The sequence below is a fragment of the Dermacentor variabilis genome, chromosome 10 (assembly GCF_050947875.1).
Source record: "Dermacentor variabilis isolate Ectoservices chromosome 10, ASM5094787v1, whole genome shotgun sequence".
Lineage (NCBI taxonomy): Eukaryota > Metazoa > Arthropoda > Arachnida > Ixodida > Ixodidae > Dermacentor > Dermacentor variabilis.
The window spans coordinates 99,434,516-99,458,913 of record NC_134577.1 but is presented as its reverse complement, the minus strand read 5'-3'; the positions used below and the strand labels follow the sequence as shown (position 1 = coordinate 99,458,913).

The 24,398-nt window shown below is 47.5% G+C and overlaps 1 protein-coding gene across 1 annotated transcript; it reads right to left on the bottom strand.

Annotated features, from left to right (window-relative positions):
• Positions 1 to 301: 301 nt before the first annotated feature.
• LOC142559353 (uncharacterized) lies at positions 302 to 15,994 on the bottom strand. Its single transcript, XM_075670965.1, has 4 exons — positions 15,807 to 15,994; positions 13,654 to 13,838; positions 7,847 to 7,988; positions 302 to 1,405 (listed from the first exon to the last, which is right to left on the bottom strand). The coding sequence occupies exons 1-4, from the start codon at positions 15,992 to 15,994 to the stop codon at positions 1,183 to 1,185; spliced, it is 738 nt and encodes a 245-aa protein (XP_075527080.1). The 3' UTR covers positions 302 to 1,182.
• Between the last annotated feature and the right edge of the window lie 8,404 nt (positions 15,995 to 24,398).

Here is a 24,398-nt window from a genome sequence, read left to right as displayed (position 1 = left end):
CATATTATCCTCTTTGAACTGTTAGGTTTAATATTGCATGGCCAGGTTGGCTTGTATTCGATATGTCTTGTTCCTGCGAAGCTCCAGAATTGATGCAGATCCATAACTGATCCTGTGTCTCGAAGACATTTGATCTTTTTCAGCTTCCTCTATTGCCATTTACAGAAAGACTTATGATCTCGTTGGCGAAGTAGTCATGCGCAGCTTCAGGGACACCTTTACAAATCTGTCTTCGAATGAATCACGTATGCGAAATTCTCTTCACAAAAAAGCATTTTTTATTTCAGAATGTGCTTTTGACACCCGCCTGGGTTCAGAATAAGCCTTTTAATGTCTGGAGAAAAAAGAAACAGCAGGAAGGAGTTGGATCTATCAGTGAAGTCGACAATTTTGCAAGAAGCAGAGAAAAGGAAGACATTTATTACGTCCATGGAGGAATAACTATTAGAAGCGTACTTAATACCAGTTCGGGTGACAATCGAAACTGTATGCCAAGAATGATGTTCCGACATTATGAACTAAATGGGCGCATTGAATATATCCTAATATTTCTTGGCGTGAAACAGATGCACAGCACTTTTTAGTTTCAAGATAATAGTCGATTACACCCCTGCTGCGCATTTTGTGGTCGCTTCGTAGCTGTTTCGATCAGTTTTATGGAAAAAGAGTGTTCTCGATGACCTGTGTCTGACGACCTCAGAAATAAATACTCAAGGCGAGGATTGCATCATCAGCGCTTTGTAGTCGCTCTCGTATCGTGGAAGGTGCGAGCGGTTTTCGAGAAAAATGAGGTTTGGGGTGTCGCCGACCATCGTCGTCGTCATGCGTCCACCACCTGTCATCTTTTCTAATCATCACCTTGTGAGTGCAGCGATCAAGTTTTGTAATGTCAAAATGAAATGAAAAGGTGCGGCAAATTGTAGCACAGAAAAACAGAGAGGGAAGAACCAACAGACGAGCGCTAGCGTCTGCCTGCTTCTTTGCGCTACAATTTGCCAATATGTTGAACCAAAAGGCTCAAACCACCACAATCCTGAAAAGGCATCGTCAAGTTAATTAAAGCGTAGGCGAAAAACAGCGAATAGCATTGCGCGCGCAACCGTTTTCGTAGAGATCCTAAGGAGTGTCCTGCTTAGTTGCTCATGAGTCTAGTGCCATTGAATATTCCTGTGGCTGATCCGGCTAGCACACAGCAGCGGGTCGGCGTGCCAGCAAGTGGGACACTCCTGCTGCAAGCAGCAACAGGGCTGCCCGTTGATTGTCGGGCGAGGAAGAGGAACACGCCAAAAAGCCAATCCTTCCGAGCAGTTCTGCCCCGCCCATGTCCACAAGACTGGTTGCCAGGTCCGGGCAGTGGTGCCTGGTCGCCGATTCCTGCATGCACTGCTGATGGCTGAGCAGGTCGCTGCAAAAGAACAGGGACGCCGCATCGTGTTTGCAGTGTGCCGGAAGCTAATGTGAGCTAGACGCGTTAAAGATGTCACAAGCGTGTTGGCTTTTTACGAAGGCAGAGCACTTTCGGTCATCTCGATAGCTTATTCTTTGTCCGGAGAACAGGGCATCGGAGTTGGTGTCATCCGTAGAGGAGTAACTTGTAACACAACAGCAAAAGAGCGAACTAAAAATGTGCTTGCGCAGCGGCAGCTGAACACCGAAAAATACATGCAGGACGAAGATTTTCCTTGAGATTTAGAGTTACTACTTTTAGAAAATAGCACCACTCCCGTTGTAGCTGCATACACGGCTGAAACATGTCGTAATCGATAAATACAAATACCCTGCTTGTTGTGCATTCGTTTGTTTTTATTTATTTTGGAGGAAAGATATCCGTCTATTTTTTTTTTGTCCGGATTATTCATTGGGTGGTTTTGCGAATAATAGTGCACAAGCGGCAGAAGCAGATACATGTTATTTTTTCATTCCTTTTGGCACTTTAGCATGCGTCTTGTCTGCGAAGGGTGTGGGAGAAGTACGTGGGCCGTCTGTTGTGGTCTAAGTTTACCAGGGAAGGAGGACTTTGCCACTTCTTGCCATAAAAATTTCCTCTTTGTAGAGAGTATAATGAACGTGTGCAAAGAAGGATGAGCTATGCTAGAATGATGTGCTGTAGTGTTAGCGATACGCGAACAGGATGCAAAATTTTCGAATCGGCTCATTTTTCTGCTCGCACATACGCACACGCATACATACATACATACATACATACATACATACATACATACATACATACATACATACATAAGGTGGAAAGAGGCTGAAAGGCAACATGATGGTGATGATGATTCCTTGTATAATGGCGCAAACCCACTGTGGGGGATAGGCCCCGAATCAGGGGTTTACAACGACACGAACACTATGTTTTAACCGTCGTCTTCCTCTGTTTCTATACCATTGTACTAATGATCCGTCACACATACACAAAATCAGCGGCCCGGTTATGCATTGTGTACATTGATGAAAAAAGTGTTGCTAGTGGCGGTTGAGCGACTTCCAAGGAATCAGCATTCTGACTCCTCTCTGGTAAGTATGTAATTACTAATCAGTGAAGGACGTTATGTGGTGATCGTTTTGATAAATTTGCAGGCTGTTATGCCCCAGTTGAACAGAGCGCAAGACTTGGGCAAGCAGTTGAGAAAGGCGAATTGCTACGGTAATATAATTTATTAAGAGCATTAGGAGAAAAAAAACACGAGTCTTAAGTGCATTTACCGTTGGGTTAGTGGACAGTGCGCAGTAAGCGCCGAGTTCGAACGATGTGCATTAGGATGACTAGGTTAAAAAAGTGACCAGACGTTACCCTAACTGAAAATCGGGGTAGGCGATGCTTGTCCTGTGTGCACCTGACCTTCATCACGGTTAAGTAACCCACAGGTGAAGGGTAACAAACACAACATTTACACAAAAGGTATGCATCAGGGAGGGAAAACGTTCACACAAGGCCCTATACTCAGGGTCGTTAGCTCGCCGCTACCGTTTCGCTTGAACATCCCGTTCCCTGAACTCGGGATCGGCAACTCTTCTCTGGCGTTTCGTCAAGGGCCTCCTGTTCCCTGATCTCGGAGTCCGCCGCTCGTTGCCGTCGGATTGCCTCGACCTTCAGCTCCCTGACCTTGGGTTCTGCTTCTCGTCGCTGCCGGATTGCTTCGGGCTCCCGCTCCCTCAGCTAGGAATCATTTTCTCGTTGCTGTCGGATTGCCCGCTCGGGCGGCTCGAAAGCTCAGACCATGCGTACGCGCCTTGCGCCGGCCTCGCCTGGCGACAAATGGCGGTTTGCATAAAAAAAGACGCGCGACAGCGCGCACTTACTGGGCTCACTTGGCACATGCCGCTTGGTGCTTTGTTATTGACAGTGTTTGAAAATGCTTCGATAACGACAGACGTAGTTAGATTTTTATAGCTGCTAGATCAGCACAAAAAAGAAGGTAAGAAGACGCACTTTCTTGCACGATATAAATGTGCTTCCCTGAGAGTTGAATGTACCGCGTCGTAGCTGCGCAGACAGGCGCACCGACGCGCGCAATAACATAGAGGACCTGTTCACCGTGGTCGCGCCGCGTTTCAACGCGAACGAGCCGCGCCGCACCGTCTACGCATGTGTGGGCGCCGACGGGAGTTTTGCGCGCTTGCGCAAGCGTGGTCGGGGCTTAGCGGCTGGATCGGCGCCCCGACGGCGAGACTGTTCACGAGCGAGTTCTACCCGCCGCTCGTCGTAGGCTGCCTGTTCCTCGAGGGAACGGACAACGCGTGGCCGTCCTATCCGTTTTTGGAGAGTGAACTGAACGGAAACGAAGCCGGCACACATTTCTGTACCAGGAAAGAGAGGACCGTTAGAGGCCCTCTCGTTAACGAAGCCAGCGCGAGGGCCCACGTGGTGTCATTAGGCCAATAGCGATGCGGCGTCGGCCTCGTCCAGAGCGCGCGAAGAGGCGGCGGCAAGTGTGGGGCTACTTTACAAAGCTTAAGCGGCTTTACGTCCTCGGCGTCAGCTTCTGAGGTCAGTTCATGGTACCAGCATTTTTGACTGGGATCACTGGTCCTAAAAGGGGCGATGGCAAGCGGCTACGAATAATACCCGTGTCATACATGCACCCACAAACTCCTTTAGGGTAAGGGAGCGGGAAACTTCCTAAGGGAGTTCGACATCAAGGAAGGGTCGTGTCACACGGCCAATTACGAGTTTTTAAAAGAAGCCGTCATAGGCGCATTCAGCGCCGTCTAGTGTTTGTAGAAGTAGACGAATGTAACTTGTAATTATGCTCGCAGCTATTATAGTGAACCCTTCTTCCATAAAATATGTAATTTATTACATTTGACGCGAAAAACACACACCTCGTTAAAAATCGGAGTGTTCTCACTAAAGATAGCAGTGCTGACAGCGACGCTAGCCGCTCTGTTCTTATCCGTGTTTTCTTTTCGACGTACAGGCGACAGACGGACGGACGAATGGGCTAGCCATATACAGCTTCGCTGTGAAGTGGAATACTAAAACGTGACGTTTCGGGCCACATACGGGTCGCTTGTTCACAATGAAGAGAGTCGATGACTCTAGGCTAAGAGGGGATGAGTTGGTGCAGTGCGCGTGTGTAGAGGTCACACAGATTACCGCGTCTCTCGTTATGGGATTTAAGCAAATAACGTTACGCAACTGGACCAGCAACTAACTATGGCCCCGAGCAGATATAAAAAAAAATGACGAACTGACGTGGTGCTAATGTGGGGAAAAACCCAAAGTAGCTTCGCCAACTTACAATCGGCTTGCTTCATTTCTGGCCTACAAGTACTCCTGTTGCGACATTTCCGGTATTGCAGAGGCGCAATTCACCAAGCCAGAATAGCTTCACGTTCTACGCTTGCAATGGCCCCACTTTCACTGCGTGACCTTTGATTGCGATGGTGTTCCATCAGACTGTAATTTTTTATCGTCGGAAGCGATCTTACGTCAGGAAGTTTGCACGCGCAGGCGCGGGAGTGACACTGATGTACGCTGTTGCGCTTTCTCTTCTGCTCGCACGCATTCCGAAACCAAGCGTGCGCGCTGTTCCGGATTCTAGTGGCTCTTCGTGCCACGGCACCCAAAGGGGCAGCAGGTGCGCCGTCATTGGTTTCTACGAGCAGGCCTTGCAGTTGCGCGATAAAAGAAGCACGCACGAGGGATCACTCACAGAAAACTCGAGATTGCCTCCGAGACGCAGACGCGAAAACGAAATCATGCACATGCCGCACGCAGCGACCACGCAAAGCGCCCTTCATTTCGTCACCCGTAAGTGTTGCCAGACTGCTGTATGGGCTCAAATGGGATAAAACACCGAATCAAAAGACCGCCGGGTTGCTGGCGGAAGCATACTGTTTCTGTTTAAAATGTATAGCAGAACTCAAGCTTTAGGATATCGTGAACAGGGACCCTCAAAGAACAAGGATGACCGCTGATTTTGCTGGTATCGCCAAGTACTTGACTACGTTCTGAGACAGCGTCTGTTAAAGAGAATGTCTCTTCTGCTGCCACAGAGAACGGTGTATGAATAATAAGGCTTTGAATATGTGTGAAATGTTCATGATCGCTAGTTTATTGTGCGCTTGCTGAGGCACCTTCCTGCAGGGTGGGATAAATGAATACCAAGTGGAGGTGGCCGAGGCAGATATTCGCTCGCTGTAGTGGCTTAGTGGTTATAGCGTTGTGGTGAAAAGCACAGCTTCTCGGGATAGAATCCCGGCCGCGACAGCCACATTTTGATGAGGCCAAAAAAAAAGAAGAAGAAGAAAGAAACCGAAAAACTACCGTGTCCCGGGTAGAAATTGAGGAAACACCAGATGGACAAAATTATTACAGAGCCCCCACTACAGTGCGCCCCATAACCAGATGGTGATTTCAGCACGTAAATCCCGTAAATCTATATTTGTAATTTATTAAAGTAGACATATGTGCACGAAAGTCGTAGGTGGCAATAAGAAAAGGCTAAGTTATGGGGTTTTACGTGCGAAAAGGAGGATCTGACTATGAGGCTCGCCGTAGTGGGGCCTCCGGAAATTTGGGCCAATTGGGTTTTTTTAACGTGCACCTAAATCTACGCACGCGGGTGTTTTCGCATTTCGCCGCAACGATGCGTTTTAATCATGGAAGGAGGTCATCAGAACCCCCGCGTATAGCTAGCCTCTGAAGATGCAATTATTGTGCACTGGGATGCATAGAAGCCTTGCAGTACGCTTCCTTTGTTTTAGAAATAAATACGAACGTCCTTACCTAAGCTCCGAGAAGACCTGAGACGGGTTTAGCCTCGTTGTGTATCGTTTAAAAACGTTATTCCGGTTTCTAATCACGCACACGCGCACGCGCACGGACAAAATAAACGATAGGCCATTTTCAATTTCAGATATTGAGGCACAAGCCACCATGTCAGTGAGGTCTATGTGAACTGAGAAATTTTACGACATTGTCCCATATATATTCCGGTCGTCCGCGTTTCACGAAATGCCCCCGAAAATTGCTAGTTTAGGTCTTTGCTTACTTCCACACAGACTGTACGTCTTGTTTATATGTATACCACTCAAGAGCCTCAAGCGGATGTCATCAAATTAAATGTAATTGAGAGCTTGTACGCCAACATTAACACGGCGTCGCAGTATGTCTCTCGCTCGTTTGTTCTTTCTGGCTTATCGAACCTCCTGTGACAGTGCAACGCAAAAGGTCAGATATGTTGCGTTCGAGTGGATCCATAGTTGATTTGGGTAGCGCGACGAGTCGAGGAAAAAGAAGACGGCAATTGACAGGATATCTGATATTCTCATATGTAAGCTTATTTAGTTTATTGAGAAACAGACGCCTAATTATAGCAGACACCGATAAAAAGAATAGTAGAACAACGAAGCGCCAAATATCAAATTAGGAACATTTGGCAAAAAGAAAGAACAACAACGACATCAATAAGTTAACGTACGTAGTTAAGCTTGTTGGTTTCATTAAAAAATTTCGCCCGAAAGGCGAAGCATCTACTGCGATAGCAAATTAGTAGACAGCTATACAAAGCAGGGATAGTCATTTCGTTGGCCGTATAAACTTGGATATGTTCGCTCACTAACTCCATGGGCACGAACACTCGCTGTCTAAATGATAATGAGAGCCAGCGTGGCAGCAGCAGTTGCGAACGAAGTGAGCTTCCTGCGGCCTTCAACGCAAGAGTGGCGAGAACACAGCGCGCGCAAAGGTAAGAGGCGTATGCACATCCCTACCAAGATACGGTGCTCACAACCGCGCGCGGGCGTGCAAAGTACACACTTGTTGGCGGAGTCAAAGCCGCTCCCCTTCCTTCCCGAGATGCCTCCCCGCTTTCCTCCATGTGTGGCGCGCGAGATCGAGCCGCGATCGTCAGTTCCCCTTGCGCCCGGTCATACGCAGTTGCCGCCGGAGCACAATACGCTCCCTCCATCTCGTACACCCACGGCTTTTCGCGCGAAGAGGACGGCTCGTTTGCTCTTCGCTTTCTACGCGTGCTTTCATTCGCACATACAGCATACGACGCGCGGTGGCGGCGTTATCGCCCATGGACTTCATAATGAACGTCACGGCGACACTGACGGCACGGCAAAAACGTGGCTGGAGTGTCCATACAATTTCTATCGCAATAAATATTCACATGTGAGAAGCGTGATTGTCCTGACAGGTTCCTCCTTTGTTCTTATCTCATCCGACTACCAAAGGTAGCTGCTATCCCTCTGACGGTGAGTATCCCTATTTGATATTCCAAAGGCGACATCTACTGCAATCCAGCTTGCCTTATTACGTATTTGTCGCTCTGGGACGGAAGAAGTGCGTGCATGACATGGTGGCCTCAAGTAGGCACTGCAGACGCACCTGCATAGCCTTCTGCGTTGACGGTCGCTCACGGTGCCCTTGCCATGCAGTACAGGGCCTTTCCAGTAGGGGTCGGTGACCTTCCTTCCCTCGGCCGCATCGCACATCTCCCACTCCTCGGTGAACTCCTTCAGCTCGCATCCTGCAGCAAACGAGTTCCCGAGCGCCGTTAGTCATGACGCAAATTCACTTAGTGTCCGCGAAAGATTGTTATTCTTTCGAGCTTTTATAAAACAATTTGCTTCAAAGCTAGCAACAAAGACAGCCAGAATACCTACGTGCCTGCTACAGTTTCTTAACTGTACATGCGTAGGGATATTTTTATAGGCATGCCACAGCACACTTATAAGAAATTGCTCAATATAGACCCGCGCAGTGAGACAGAAATCTACCCAATAAGAAATGCACTGCAGTGCATACGGCAGGTATTACAAACGGTCATGACCGGCAGCTTACCGCTACAATTAAAGAAAATAAATTGAAAAAAGGACTAAAATTATTGCATTACACAAGTGACAATATATGATACAGAAACGTCGAGATTAACAAAGAGGCTTGACGGCGCAACTAGCGATGGCAGCAAAATTATTTGGTGTAACTTTAGGAGACAGGAAGACAGCGGTGTGGATTTGAGAGTAAACGGGGGTGGCTGAAATTCTAGTTGAAATTAAGAGAAAAAAGGAAATGGAGCTAGGCAGACCATGTAATGTGTAGGGCAGATAACGGATAGTTTATTAAAGCTACAGAACGAGTCCTCCAGGAAAGTACACATGAGGATAGTGGAGAACCGGGTAGCGTGATCAAATTAAGACATTTGCAGGCACAACGGGGAGACAGGTAGCGCAAGGCACAGATAATCAGAAATCCATAGAATAGGCCTTCTTCCTGCAGTGTAACATTGGCTGATGATGATGAAAGAAAGGTCAAAATATGTTGCCTTTTATGTGGTTCATGCGCTCGGCATTACTCCCCAGCTTCGGCTATTACGATGCCAATTTATTAGCGAGTCCAATACAGTCTTCACAGGTTACAATATAGCAGGACACCACTAGTAGAGACGCGTGGTGATGATGATACTGGCTTAGTGGCATTCCATTCGAAACAGAGTGGTAACAAATAGTCACCTAGCCTGCTTGGGATAATCAGGTATGCTATATACATGCTTTTCATTCTAGCATTTTTGTGCACGTATATTAATGTTTTTTTCTATTCCTCAAAACTTCTGTATCTACCTTGCACCGTAACCTATGCCTGTAACGAAGGCGGTCGTATCAATCTCTTCCCTGCTTTTTTTCCCCAAACAATACTCCAAACGTACCTTGCTTATCTCGACTGCTGACTGGTCCATTTTAAATCCAACCGCTCTTGGGAAGTGTACGCTACCTACGGGTCTCACTGGATGAATCGCTTCGCATTCCATTAAAATGTGCTGAGTGATCTCTTGATTTTTGCTGCAGCGTACAGGTTTCATTCAGTTGCAAATATTTGCTCCAATATGTTTTTGTCCTTAGGCAACCAGCTCGAACCTCAAACAGCAATGTACTTGCCATCGTGTTATCGTACAGATTTCCTCTTCTAATTTCTTTCTTCTGATTTGTGTAAATATTTATGTTCTTTTTTTTCGCCTTCTTTGCATGCATTTCACTGTCTCTGTTTCTCTAGCTGTCTATCTGATGACTCCTGGTTGTCTATTTACACTTCCAATTACACTGTACTTGGTCTCCAACTTTCTAGACCTTTTCCTACATTTTATCTCCACGCTTTTTAGGTACACGTACTTGTGCACTTCAACCACTCATTCATGTAGATACATTTTCCTGAGTCTCTCTTCAAAATTAATTTTGTTCTGCGATTCTCTGACTTGAAACGAGGCCCAATTCATGTCACCCTGCACGGCTTTATTTGTGGTTTTTCCGTGGGCTCCCACAGCAAAGCGGCCTACAGATCTTTGGTTAACTTCCAGCCACGACAAAATATCCGATTTTAAGCACAGAATGGCACTTGTGAACGTCCAGATGGAAAGTCTAGAGGGAAAAGTGCATCCATTTGAGCTGATGTATACACAATTATTTGCCTCCATGCATATATAAGCCAACACGATACATGCGAGATTCGTGTTATAGGATAACAACTCTGCATAACGTCTGTCGAGCCAATGTTGCTTCTTTTTATTGCGTTTATTGCTTCCAGCGGTTCGCTGTCCCTCTGCTTAAGAAATCACAATCTTGTGACAGAGTTTGAGGAGAAGCCTATAATGGATGTGAAGGTTTCTTTGAACTTGCACTAACAACACAGGTAACCCAGAGGTCCCTTTTTGCATAGTACTGCTTGCTATAACGCCAAAAGCAGGGATATAATAATTTCACAAACAAATCAAGCATAGCATTTCCAGCACCATGGCTTACGCCAGAAGGTTTGGTGCATTTTGTAACGGGCTTACCACAAGTGGACTGAAAGTTGGGAGCGGGGGATACGCAGAAGAGGAAGACAAGGAGCTGTCGGACTGTGCGATCACCATGTACCTTCTGTACGGAACGTCATTTCAGCGTAACAGTTTTGGCGGAGGTGCGGTGTGCTCGAGGTCGACACTCAAAAGCGGAAGTTGACCACGGTCATCAGTTCTTCGACGAAGCCGTTGCCTTGCTGGACATCCGTCGAATCCACCAGGATTGCAGATGTCCCTCGATGCAGAAGGACAACGGCCTGTTCGATCGGTGGCGCCTACTGGTCCTGTGGCGCAACTGCACCCTTCGCTGGAAAACCTGACATGGCAATGACAATGACGTAGAGAAATGCCCCATCCATTACAACCAGGTGATTACAACCACACTTTTCTTGTCTCCCGCATGATCCATTCAACCGCACACAGATGCACGCGCTCAACCGGTTACTTAACGAAGCCAAACGCATTGTAACTGGACTCCCAAGGTACACAAGCCTCGAAGCGCTTAAAAGTTGCAGCAAACTCAACAACCTGTCCGAGCTCGTAGACATGCACATCTATATACAAGAGACGAGACTTCGCGCCACAAATGCCGGGCGACACACGCTCATGCTCCTCGGGTATGACGGCCACCCAATGCCCATTTTGTCCAACAACACGCCGCCGTGGGAAATCACGGCTCTCACCGATGGCAGGCCACTTCCTCTAAATATGGACCCTAATCAGTGAATGCGGTGCCTTGCATATTCCAAGAGGCATGCTGAAGCTACGAGTTCACTCCCCTTGACTGAACGCATCGTATACACGGACGCTGCACTGGCTGCAGACGACGCTAGTAACACCTGTTATACCACTGCGTGGTACGACCAGACAAATGAAAATCAGAACCGCCGCCATCATATATCAGCAGAAGCAATGTCCAGCACCCGCGCTGAGCTAATGGCCATCCTAGACTATATTGACTGGGCCCTCGCAACTTCGTCTCAAACTGACCCTGTTCACCATCATGTGTACACAGGCTCCCAGGCTGCTCATAGGGCATGTGCTAATGTTATTTACACAGATCCCGTACTGCGGAAGATCCGGCACCAGGCATGCCTGCTCCGCGAATGCGGTCACGATGTTACCATTCACTGGGTTTCTGCGCACTGCGGTATCCCCAGAAACGAGAAGGCTCATAGACTGGCGCGCGCTCATCTCTCTACCGCGCTCGCCAGAGCCTCCGATACTCCTTATCCTCTCCTAGCTACCACACCTGAGGTAGCAGACCCGATGGCAGACGAGCATGCGACCAAACAACGACGGGCCGCCTACCTCACAGCAGTGGGCAATCCACTTTCTATACCGTCGCTTCCACCGAAGGTATTCACACGGCGAGAGTCAGTCTTGCTTTGGAGAATTCAGACAGCCTCCTTACTCCTCACTTGTTGAACCGTTTCCACAGAGGTGGCACACCACCACCCGTAAGTGGGTTCTGTTCCATGTGCACATGTCGTGCTGATCTCAACCACCTTTGTTGGGAGTGCCCCCTCTACATCCCACCAAGGCTTCGTGCCCTGGCCACCATACAGCGGGGACCCTGGCATTCTTCTCTCCGGACTTGGGCTTGCCCGGATACCACGTCTCCGGACAATGCCCTCGAGCTCTGGCGAGCACTGCTGTTGTTCCTCCAGGACCTGGCGGCACCACCCGTCGGCGATCGGCTCCGCGACAGCCACAAGCGTCATGCGGCCCCCACTTAGCTGCCTCCAGGACATTCGTTATTAAAACGGAGGCAGCCTTACCCTTCCCCTTTTGCAATAACACCCCTCCCCTTTCCACCGCAGCGTCTTCGGCGCATTTTAATGTGGAATAAACGTGGTTTCATTAATTCATTCCATCTTTCGCGAACCTTCGAAATGGTGCAATATGGACCTAGTCTGTTTGTGTGAAGAAAACATTTACCTGACACGGTACGTAACGACAGAAGGAAAACAGCGGCGACAACAATAGCATGGCGGCAAAGGCAGGACGACAGTTCTTTCAAAATGAAGCTTTATTGCTGAGTTACGTGCACTTTTCTTTTTCGTGTCTGGTCTCTAACGCCGAGCCCCACGGACGCCAACAAACCGGTGCGTTAAGGAGCAGAGGAGTTTTCGGGTGATTTTTTTTTTCTTTTGTAAAGAGGTGGTTGCAACCAGTTCCCTCACTCCCTGGGCCGATTGAAAAATATATGTTGTTCCTTGCAACAACAACAACAACAAAAAAGAAACGGGAAGTTTGCCTTCGTACATAGCATTTGCCGCCAGCGTTTCCCAGTAAACATTACGGTTACATAAGTTACAGTTCTGGGGAAGCACGACAAGCAGTCAGGGATCTTTGAATGTTATCACGTTCCACTCTTAAAGGTGAATCTTAAGTGTTCTCCCGAATTTTTGTATTAAGCAACTCCGTCCCTCTCCCTCCTACCACTCCGCCTTGAATTGGCGGAATATGTACTCTTCCGCTCGTGAAACGAGGGAAAGGCATTGATAATTGTCTGTCATCGAATGCAAACTCGCGCACGCCCGTGCTCAAGCTCGTATTACGTCAAGTGGCGCACGCGATATTCCTTAAAGAAATTAAGCTAGACTATAACATTTTACGAGCCAAAATCACGCTCTGACTATTAGGCACGCCGTAGTGGGGGACTCCGCTTTCATCTCGACTACTTGGGATTCTTTAACGGGCACCAATTCTACGGTACTAAGGCAGTTAGTTCTCTGTTTCGAAATGTAGCCGCCTTGGCCGGTATATGATCCCTCGACCTCGGGCTTAGCGGCGGAACGCCAGTGACACTAATCAACTACGATGGGTGCGCGCAAGCCATCTCAAAGAGCTAGTTGGCCTTGGCACGATAGGAACATGCGGGTGATGTTCCATACCACGTGGCCTTGCGAACGGGCGATCATGGCCTAATTAATGGCTACAGCATCTGACTGCTGTACTCGGAGTGAGAGGTTCCAAGCTACTATGAGACACACGAACTTTGGCTGTATTGAAAAGCGGTGACACAGGAACTTACCTATACTACAAAATGGCTGGCATGTGAGCCTAAGAAAGTTTCGCATTAATAATGCTTGATTATTGAAATGATTATTGAAAGCATTGAAATGAATGCTTGATTAGAGTAACAGAATATGCAACAAAGTAACTGAAACGCAGTTGACTACGGTAGTATTATAAGATGGTGTAATGATATTACGTCATTTGCAGGCATAGGTAAGTCAGCTGAGGCGAGGCGAGGGTAATTGGACAAAACAGGGAAAGGCGTTAGTCTTGCAATGGGCTTAAAATGGGCTGATTGCGATGATGTTAACGGTAAATGAGATGGGTGGACACTTACCTAGTTCATTTGGCGGACGATCGCTGCTTTTATAGGCCCAGAGTGGCACATAGTCACACACGCTATCAAATTCCTCCAGAAGACGCTTCTTTAGCAGCGATATCTCCGTGCTGAGGAATGCGTTCTCCGGACAACCAGAGTCGTGGATAGCTGAGTACATGCAATACTTCATCTCCTTTACCAAACTGAAAACAGACAAAACAGACAGATGGAGCTTGTGCGCTTAACACTACAAAAGCCACCGTTATCGCTGTATACTGTGTGCATTCGCCATGTATAGCCCAATTTCTACAGTTCGTTGGCAACTATGTAGAGTAAATGTAGTTGTGCACCTGTTCTATCTAACCAAGTCTATACAAGCAGTTGTCCGTGCTGTAAGTTTAACAGTGACGGAATAAAGTAGCCGTCTGTTCTATTCATCATCACCATTATCATCATCAGCAGCATATTTTAAGTCAACTGCAGGATGAAGGCCTCTCCCTGCGATCTCCAATTACCCCTGTCCTGCGCCAACCGATTCCAACTAGCGGCTACGAATTTGTTAATTCCATCGCCCCACCTAGTCTTTGCCGTCCTCGACTGCGCTTCCCTTCTCTTGGGACCCATTCTGTAACCCTAATGGTCTAACGGTTATCTAAACTAGGCATTACACGACCTGTCCAGCTCCATTTCTTTCTCTCAATGTCAATTAGAACATCGTCTATCCCCGTTTGCTCTCTGATCCACACCGCACTCTTCCTGTCTCTTAACGTTATGCCTAACATTCTTCGCTCCATCGCGCTTTGTGTGGCCCTTAACTTGTTTGCGAGCTTCTTTGTCGGTTTCCAAGTTTCTGCCCCATATGTCAGCACCGGTAGAATGCACTGATTGTACACCTTTATTTTTAGTGATAATGGTAAACTTCCAGGCAGGATCTGATAATGTCTGCCGTATGTGCTCCAACCCACTTTTATGTTTCTGTACATTTCTTTCTCATGATCTGGGTCCCCTGTGAGTGATTGACCTATGTAAACAAACGTATTCCTTTGCAGACTCTATAGAGGCTGGCTGGCGATTCTTTGCCAGGCTATTGATCATTATCTTTATTTTTTTGCATATTAACATTCAACCCCACTCTTACATTCTCTTTGTTAAGGTCCTCAATAATTTGCTGTAACTCGTCCCCAGTGTTGCTGAACAGGACAATGTCATATAGAAACCGAAGGTTGCTAAGATATTGGCCGTTGATCCTTACTCCTAAGCCGCCCCAATTTAATAGGCTGAATACTTCTTTCAAGCATGCCGTGAATAGCGTTGAAGTTATTGTGTCTTCTTGTCTGACCCCTTTCTTTATAGGCATGTTTCTACTTTTCGTCCATATAATCCGGTCAATCCTTACTCTTCAACACACGATAAGCGCGTTTTCTACGCAATGCTCCTTAAAGAGACAGCATAGAAATACCACGCTAGCTTAAGTAGACTAATTATTCTTGCACAATAGTAAAAAAGAGACGTTTACAAAGAAGTGACTGATTTTCTGATTGATGTGGATAATTTCAACATTCCGATATGTATAATACCAGGAGAAGAAATATAATGTCAACAAGTTTAACATTGGCCATTATACTCGTCTAATGGCACAGGAAATTCTTCAAGGAAAGGTATTTAATATGTTCTCCGCCAAATGACTGATATAAAAGGCTGACGGTGACGGTAAAACGTGTACAAGTAGCCCATGCGTCCTGTGTTCACGCCTACTGGGCTCAGCAACGCCTCCTTTCTTTAAAAGGCGCTTCTTTGTTAAATATAAGCGGCCTAACGGTAACAAATCTCTTCAACTTGACCTTGTACTCGCACGAGCGTTGCCATATGCCAGCTTCCTAGTGAGATCAAATACAAGAGCAACTGCACGGGAGATGCGGCGGTGCTTTCAGTCGCTTTGGGCATGCAAGTCGTCCCGCACGCTCATTGGTTAAGCCAGCGGACATGGCGCCCATTGCCACAGCGAGGAAGTCGCGCCGGACCTAACGTCACGTAAAAGTATCCGCGAAAGTAATGAACCCCGCATACGGCTTTTGGTGCCCTGTGCACGCGCTCCCGCTTGTGGAGTACAGCCCTTGTTAGAAGGCCCGCGCCATGACGAAGCCCGGCGACAGCAGGTCACACATACTCACGGGCACAACGCAGCCGTTGTCCCGTTGTCCACTGCGGTCAATTCTGCGGACGAGGAGCCTTTCGCAGAGGGAGTGGACCCGGACAGCATGCGGTGGAAGGCGACGCCACACAGCAGCAGCCTTTTCACGGCGCCGAACTCGTCGCACGAGCTCTGGCGCGCGGCGACAGCCGCACGTCTCCTCTGCATGCCTGCACAGCAAACGCGGCGGTCGCCCACTATACCAGATGGCAGCAGCAAACATTTACGCACTGGCCCCGATTCCTCCGTGTGTCTGGTGAGGTTGCCGTAGTCTTTCCTGAGAGGAATAAGTCTTGCTTCGGACAGTGTGGGCTGTGGCGGGAACTTACACTTTCCGTCACGTGGGCGTGGAGTCTAACTAAAGAACCAGTGAATTGTCCAAATTGTGCTGCTCCAGCTCCTACAGTGAACTTTCATCATCTGCTGTCGTGGCTCTGCCCAGAAGCAAGGGTTACTCGAGAAAGGCTGCCAAGATACTAATGAATGACACAGTTATATGCGTTTCCTCACGAACGATAAGTTCAATAAACCCTTACTGCAACTTATTTTTCGAGGGTCTCTGCACTTTTCTTTAAATAGGCATCTATGCCGCAGGACAAATTTAAATAGAAAAAAATGTTCGCCGGCTTCAGAGAATATCAGTGGCACTTATCTCTTAGCAGTGTAGGTGGCGGGGAGCAACCATAAGAAATAGTATCCCACAAAGCCTCATAATCGGTCTAACGACTCTCTTACGCAACTTCCACAGGCGGTCGGGTGGTCCTTGTTCTTTTGTGGCAACGCGAATACTGAAAAGGAAATGACGACGCGATACGCGATGGGAGATGGAAAGCCAGGCCCGGATGCTCAACATGCCAGAGGGCAGCTCGGAATTTCGCAAAGAGCGCCCACGAGTGTTTGCAGCAGCAAATTTGGAATCCGCACGTTACTTTCTGACCAACGTTACCGAAGCGCGGCAGACATGGACAAACAAAAATCCACATCCTCCACCGTGGAATGCGCGCTCAAAACATGTGAGTGGTCCTTTCTAGATTATCCACCTGTGTTGCGATGGGAAGCTTCGGCAACGCAGCACCAACTAGCGCAACGCTTAGCGCTGCTGAATAAAGTCTCCAGTTAGGCATCTGATGCATGCATTTGTGCCTTGTCCCTTAGGCAAATACTTGTGAGATGCTTGTGAAATGCTTGTCAAATTGTGCTTTGGGGCGTCGTCATACCGTTCTGAGTCATTCACGGCAGGAGATCGAATAACCTTTTTCATTTGCTCTAAGATGTTATTTTAGTTTTTCGATTGCGCAGCAAAATTTTGTTCCTATTTTGGGAAGCAATTACACATTACCTTAGATCCTGTCGTCGTAGGGACTGCACATTGTTGCGTCGCAATACGGCGATGGATATTCTTTAGTCGTTTACCTTGAGGCGACCCCCTATTCATAAGCGCCTATCCAGAAGTCGACACAGCGTTGGCGCCGACTGTGGACGGGTCAATTAAAGATCCCTCTACTTAAACCTGGAACCTCAACTAATGGAGTAAAAGGGTCAACGCTGAACGCTACCGTAGGAACGGCTTCGACCTCGGATTCCCAGTTTGCTACGCGCTTGCGCCATCTGCGGGGGGGGGGGGGGGGGGAGGGGCGCGAAGTTGCAACATCGGAGGCGGAGTTCGGCGGAAAGGTGCGATATCATGGGGGAGATTTTGCGACCGATTCGACGATTCTGATTGGCCGCAACACAGTAATTAGATTCCCTAGTCTTGTCTCCTAGGGATGACGATGATATTAAAAGTGGTGACCCTTGGTGAAGTGAGAGGGGGGCTGACGTGTCCTGATGTGAATTCAAGCGTTTAATAAACTCCTACATGGAGTGGGCTTCCGTATCTGTTGCCAGTGTAAATAATGTAACATGAACCATTTTCCCCTCATTGTTACTACAGGACGAATTCGTCAATGGACTTATTGGATTACAGGCCCGAATGCCACCTTAAGACGCAATAATATTCTGCTGTTGCATCTGGTGCTCTTGCCGTCACAAAAATATGTACACGCCTGCCGGCAGGATCATGAACCATCTGCTTATCATGGGGCTTCTAGGAGGAGCCCGCACATTGTACGTTACACCACGTTTAGGTAAACGAAACGAAAAAGAAAAAAAAAACGCGAAATGGCGTGAAGCTTGGCCGGCTGATCAAAGCACACTCTCGATCCTGATGAAAAGTATGCGGGCAAAATGCACTACAAAAAAAAGCAAATTTTGTATTTGGTTAGCTTGTAAACTGAAACTGAATATTGGAGGCTGGAGTTCCGGCTTGGACAGTGGGACCACCTTGCAATCGTAACTTTCCGGTTCGCAGTCCGAGTCGCCAACATATTCGTGCTTTCTTATTTCTTTTTCTTTTTTCACGGAACCCCTCGTGCGAATACATTTGATTAGAGGTGTTCGTCCACATCCACTTGTCTGTATGCAAGACCGCTAAGTCCAAAGGGTATAACGACATTTTTGGTGAGTGTGATTTGAGCGCCATTAACTTAGTGTACACGAGAAACGTTCCCGGTGGCTGAAATCTTCAATCCGCAGCTTGACTCGTCCTGGTAGGCGTCGTACTTGGGAGTATAGGTCACAAGAACAATAAACACTGCGAGGTAGGCAGTGTCGTTTACACGTCGAATCGTTAGAAGCTATTCAGCTTGTTAGAGCCATCAACCAATTAATTAAGTAAGGTTGAGAAGCTCACCAGGAGGAATAGTGCAGGTTGAATGATGTTTCTCGTTAACCGAGTCGACAATATAGTCCCGGACTGCCCTAACATTAGCGAAGAGCTCCGTGTATCCGCACGTGTTTATCAACACTTGCTCGTGTGTGCAGTTCAAGAAGTCCTCCAAGATCCTGCAGTGCAGAAAAGAGCAGGCAACGTTTAAGCTCGCGTTCGCGTGAAGCCAGTCGCGATGCAAGAGGCTTACCTGCAGATTTGTGGAAGAGCGTGCACGTAAGACGGGAGAAAGGTGTTGTATGAGTGGCAGTACGTCAGGCCGCAGGAGAAGAAGTTCTTCAACAAAGTCAACTTGTCACAAGTATCTGCGGAAGTGCATAGAGCCAACGTCATGCTGTACAAGATTTCATGCGGCCGCTCTTGAAGTTAAGCGATGCGTGATATGATATTCTCCAGTTGTCGGTTCGAGCACGCACGCACACGCACACGCACACGAACATACACACAGACGAACACAGCATGCCAAAATTCGAGAAAGATGGGTGGACATTTGTGTCACCTTACGGCACTGCGCCTATAAAACCGCAACCCCACCCCCCCACACAAATCTCTGCCGAAAACCACCAATACGAAATTCATGAATCTTATGCGAGGACGACACGAAAAAGACGAATAAGCGAAAATGTCTAAAAAGAAACCACAACATAAAGTCGCAGTTTTGCCCGAAAGGCGAAGCATCGATTGCGATAAAGAATCAGTTGACAGCTATGCGAAGTAAGGACGGTAGTTTTTTTCGGCCGTATAAATTTGGGAACATTCGCTTACAAACTGAATTGACCCGCCGTAGTTGCATAGTGGCTATGATGTTGGGCTGCCAAGCACGAGGTCGCGCGATGGAATTCGGCCACGGCGGCCGCATTTCGACGGGGGCGAAATGCGAGAACAGCCGCGTATTTAGATTTAGGTGAAGGTTACAGGTCCCCAGGTTGTCCATACTTCCGTAGTCCCGAACTACAGTCAGATCGTAGTTCTTGCACGTAAAAGCCGATAACTTAATTTTGTTTAATTACTTTCACGCTCGGAAAAACACTTTTATGCAGCACGTATTGAAGCGACAGCAAGATGTATCGGAAGTTTTTCATGTCGCTATAAATTTTCTCATTGACACTTTTCGTCTAATTATAAAATTTGAGAAGCTGATGATTTAATTAGGACTATTTATATAATTAGGCGAAATGAAAAAAAAATAATTTCAATATCTCCATGCGATGGCAAGCAACATTACCTTGGTTCTGTCCAGTTACGTGACATTTGCATATTTTAATCTCTGGCTAAAGTTAGCTGGGACACCCTGTATACAAACACGCATGGTTCATGAAACAATCACACCAAGAAGGCTTCGCTTTACGTAATGTCAACTGGAGTTGAGTATTCTTGTTTCCTTTTATGAAAGCGAGGCGAGACAGGAACTCACCTAACTGCCTATACCGTAAAGTACGAAGAATTAAGCAAACAATGCTTCGCATTAAGTGCAGTGCCCTCCCACCTACGACATGCTGTATACTCACTGCTTCTGTTTAGGCCGCTGCAAGAGTGCCTGTAGCCATCTGTGAGAATTTCTGTGAAATGTTTGAACGACATCTCGATGCTGCTTTGTTGGCGGCAGACCACGAGTTCTTCGATGCATTTCAAGAAGTCGTTGTAACGCCTGTAGAAAATAAAGGAATGCTACTAAAGTAAAACTGCGCTTGACAGTGTAAGCCGTGCGAAAAGGCACTGCCTACATTAAATGCACTTGATTGCGCCCTCCTGCTCGTTCAATGAAGCCCACTAAAATGCACCAGTTATGTACATACAAGCTGTGTTTTATTTGGAGCAGGCATAAAAATTAATTGTGGCACATGAGCGAGAATATTAAGGGGATCCGAGGGGCTGAATTTTTCGGTTAAGGCTCTATGAAGAAAAAGAAATATTGCGCGGCAACAATCGATGACGATAGTAAATGTAAGGGAATAGTCCGAGTGAGTGAGAGAGCGAGAGCAAGCGAGATATCGAGGAAACGAACGAACGTGTTCTTTGCCGAGTGCGACCGTCGACCATCAAAGACATCCCACCAACCACGAAAACGGGCGAGGGAGCCAAAGAAAGCTATTCGATTTCACAGACAGCGGGTTTGTTCTAATTGTGGCCTCAATCGTACACAGTCTACAATGACCGGTAAAAAGTCAGCTTCGAGCCAAAGCAATGGAACAAATGGAACTCATCTAGAACCACCTGGAACATGTTTGTGCAACAGCCACCTAGTCTACAATAAAAAAAAAACATACAGATCACCTATTATTCCAGTACCCTAAAACATTACGTGTGAGAACCTACGAAAACCCCAACGCAGCTTGCAACGTAGCTGAGATAATGCGACTACGTTTTAAAGCAAACGGCTGCCTTTGTCTCATTCAGTGGTTTTCCTGGTTGCGCGTTGGTCGGAGGTCCGTAGTGATGGTCGGTCAGTGGTAAGACTCGGCAAGGAAAACGTTCGTTCGTTCGCTTCCCCTCTCGCTCTTTCTTGCTCTCTCTCCGTTGTTCTTTACTTCCCTTGCTGGTTCGTTTGTTCTTTCTGGCTATTAGCTTACATTGGCAATCATTGTCGATGGATTCTGCACAATTTTCTTGTGCGCGAACTACCTTCCCCTAGAGCTTCCAAGCCTTCTGCTCAGCTGCCATCTTGTTTGGACCGCAAGGTGGCCTGCATCGTTTCTGAATTAGGTGATGCCTTTGCGAAGCTATCTTCTTTTCCATCTTCACCAGAAATGAAACGAGGCTAAAGATGGCCGCTATCAGCTTAGCTGCCCATTTAGCTGTCTACGGTGAGCATTAGGACACAGCCAACGGAGCCAGAGACAGCATAAGGTTATGTTTAACCTAAACGTAGAAAGAAATGCTAGAGAAAAAGATGTTCTATTCCGCTACGCTTAAAAAGATGCCGACGAGTAGAAGCTACCACTATTCTGGCCCTGGCTGGTACTCGCTGAATAACACGCGTACAAGGCTAATCTTGTACCCGTACGCAATGCCCAGCAAGGTAACGAGGAGATGGCCACCGTGGTAGTTTAAAGAGCCCTTGCTATGGAGCGAAATTACAAAAGTGTCTCTTGCGCTAAGTTGCATCTCTTAAAATTTTATGCTAATTGGATTAGCTTCGAACGTGTCGTCTATGAATTTTCAGAGCTATGCCTTTCCTATTCCTGCGCTTTCCAGGCAAAGTTAATTGGATACACCTGTCCTTTGCGGCGGGCTTAAGGAGCTTCTACCGGATTACATTAAAACGGAGAAATCGTTTTCCTCGGCACTCACTGCACCGATGTTGGTTAGGTATGTTGCACTAAAAATAAACTGAATATGTACGGATGGTATTACCAGGTCTTCGATTTAGGCGTTAAGTCGTTTTACAAAAATTATTGGATATCGCAAACAAAAATTTAAGAATCATGTTCACAACTCAGTCACTCAGCAACCCCAAACAAGATCAGATTATCTATATTGCGTGCCCATAGCAGACAACATTTACGTATATGAAACGCTGATTTGTTGGTACTCCACAAAATATTAGTAAGCATCGCAACTACTTCAAGTAACCTGTCAATATACAATGAACGAGAAGAATAAGAACCGAGGAGCCTGCATTTTGTTAGTCACAACCGTATGAAGCCGACAATTAGTGAAGCCAAGGAAAGCATAAAACGAATTGTTTGTTGCTTTTAATTGAAGTTGGAATAACACAGTAAGTGCCATGAAAGTGGATACAGAATCAACTCGCCGTTGGTGGCAGCAGAACCCACACCTTGCGCATTACGCGTGCGCTGCTCTTCTACGGCGGCGGTTGTTCGGGTGTCCGCAGTCTGGGGTATTCACGTATGTATGCTAGATTTAGCACGAGGAGTGTTAGCACCACGCATGGCCGTGACGACTTATAAGAACACCACATAGAAAGCACAAAACTCATAGAATACATTCGCGCGCTTCAAATGCTTCCATCGATGCAGTTTACGAAAGTCCGAGACCGATATTTCGTGTTACGAGTATGCAAATTTCGTGCTTCAATTCGTTACAACCTCCCGGAAATTATTGCAAACATATTATTCGAGGCCCTACATACTTCTGCTACTTACAGTGAGCAAATTTTGAACGACGCTTAAGCTTCGCTTTTATGAGTGAAACGCGATAGCATTTAAAGATCCCTGACTGCTTCGCATGCTTCCCGTCAACTGCAGCTTACGTAACACTAACGTTTACCGGGTAGCGCTGGCGACGAACGCTATGCACGAAGGCGAGCTTTCTGGTAGAAACGCGGCCTCTTGCGTGTGCCGCGGATACGCGGAGGCGTGCGCCATCTGGTTGGTGTTGCTTAGAACTGGGCGCGCCGTTCTATGAATCGTAGAAACGCTGGAAATGGGGTTTGTCTGAGTTTCCGCGTAAAAGGGGTTATGTGTTCTCGTAGATTCAAATTACAGTCCGACGCTATCATGAACGTAGATTGTCTATAAGCGTACCCCTGGGTTTACTGTAATCTTGTGGAGCATGCAAAGTCAAGCAACACGGCGGCTGCATTTCATATGGGGGCGAAATGCGAGAACGCTCATGTACTTTGATTTTAGGTGCACGCGAAAGAAGTCACGGTGGTCAAAATTAATGCGGAGTTTCCCACTATACGGCGTGCCTCATAAATCGATCGCGGTTTTGCCACATGAAACACCTGAAATTTAAATATCATGCAATGTGTACATTCATAGAGTTTCCTGCGCCAACCTGTGCCAAGGATGTTCGAAGCGTTGTAATTTTGCAGGCACAGCCCGCCCACTAGCAGATCTTCTCAGGAAGGCCGTTCCGTTTCCCTGCGACCTCGATCAAGCCGCAGACTTGTCACACCTTATCGCGCTGCTCACTCGTCCATCAATTCTCGCCCACTTCGATGCCCATGCTCCGAACTGAACTACGCACAGACGCGAGTGGCTATGCAATGGTCGCTGTTTGAGCGAAATGCCAACGTGGTAATGTTAAAGTTGCTGCGTACGCCAGCCGGCTTCCTTCCTCTGCCGAGTGCGAGTGCCGCGCACTTTTTTGGGCAGCCAGCTAATTTCACCCCTACTTATACGGCCTTCCACTGTTACCCCTGACCGCCAAGCTCTGTGGTGGCTTTCGTTGCGTTGTTGCTTTGCAGTTGGCCCTGATAGCGGTCTCGACTGCGTCACAGTATTTTAACCAAGCGCGCACTTAGGTCAGCTCACCTGCAGGCCTCGCCGGTATCCGGGCGATTGGGATACGTGCTCCTGAGGAACATGGCGCCACACGTGAAATACGTGGAGGCGTATTGGCGAACGAGGCAGTGTTGCGACGACGCGCGCTGCCGCCTTTTTCCTGCGAAGAGAGCAACGGAAGGCATCCGAGATTGGAAGGTGGGAAAAATAAAAGACGTATGGAGGAGAAACTGCGGCGGCAGATCGCGCGCGAGTGAGAGCGTCTCTGAAGTCCCGCATGCTCACCCTCGCTTAGGTTGGGCAAGAGAAAACGTAGGTATGCAACAGCAACATAGGACAAAATACATCACTGAGTGTTAAAATTAACCTTTCTTTCTGCTTTTTTCTTCCGCGTCTGGGCAAATGCGCAACCGTCGCACGTGGAAGCTACGCCGATAGGGTATCTGGTCAAAGAAACTAAATGCGCGGTCAAATGCTGCCAGAGAACTTCGCGCAGTGACACACGCGCGGAAGCTCCGCTCTTGTAGCTTTCCCTTCATTGCCACAGAAAGTAGTCCAGGAGTACAGCTTTGTCTTGACATCCGCACGGGAGATCCGCAAAAGTATTAGTTGA

Bases quoted from the DNA above. Each gene is read 5' to 3' on its own strand.
- LOC142559353 (XM_075670965.1), bottom strand. From the start codon at position 15,994: ATGCAGAGGAGACGTGCGGCTGTCGCCGCGCGCCAGAGCTCGTGCGAC. The intron at 7,989-13,653 runs GTAAGTGTCCAC...CGTTTGCTGCAG, and splicing joins TCGTCCGCCAAATGAACTAG to GATGCGAGCTGAAGGAGTTC. The intron at 1,406-7,846 runs GTGCGTCTGCAG...GTTCTTTTGCAG, and splicing joins CAACGCAGAAGGCTATGCAG to CGACCTGCTCAGCCATCAGC.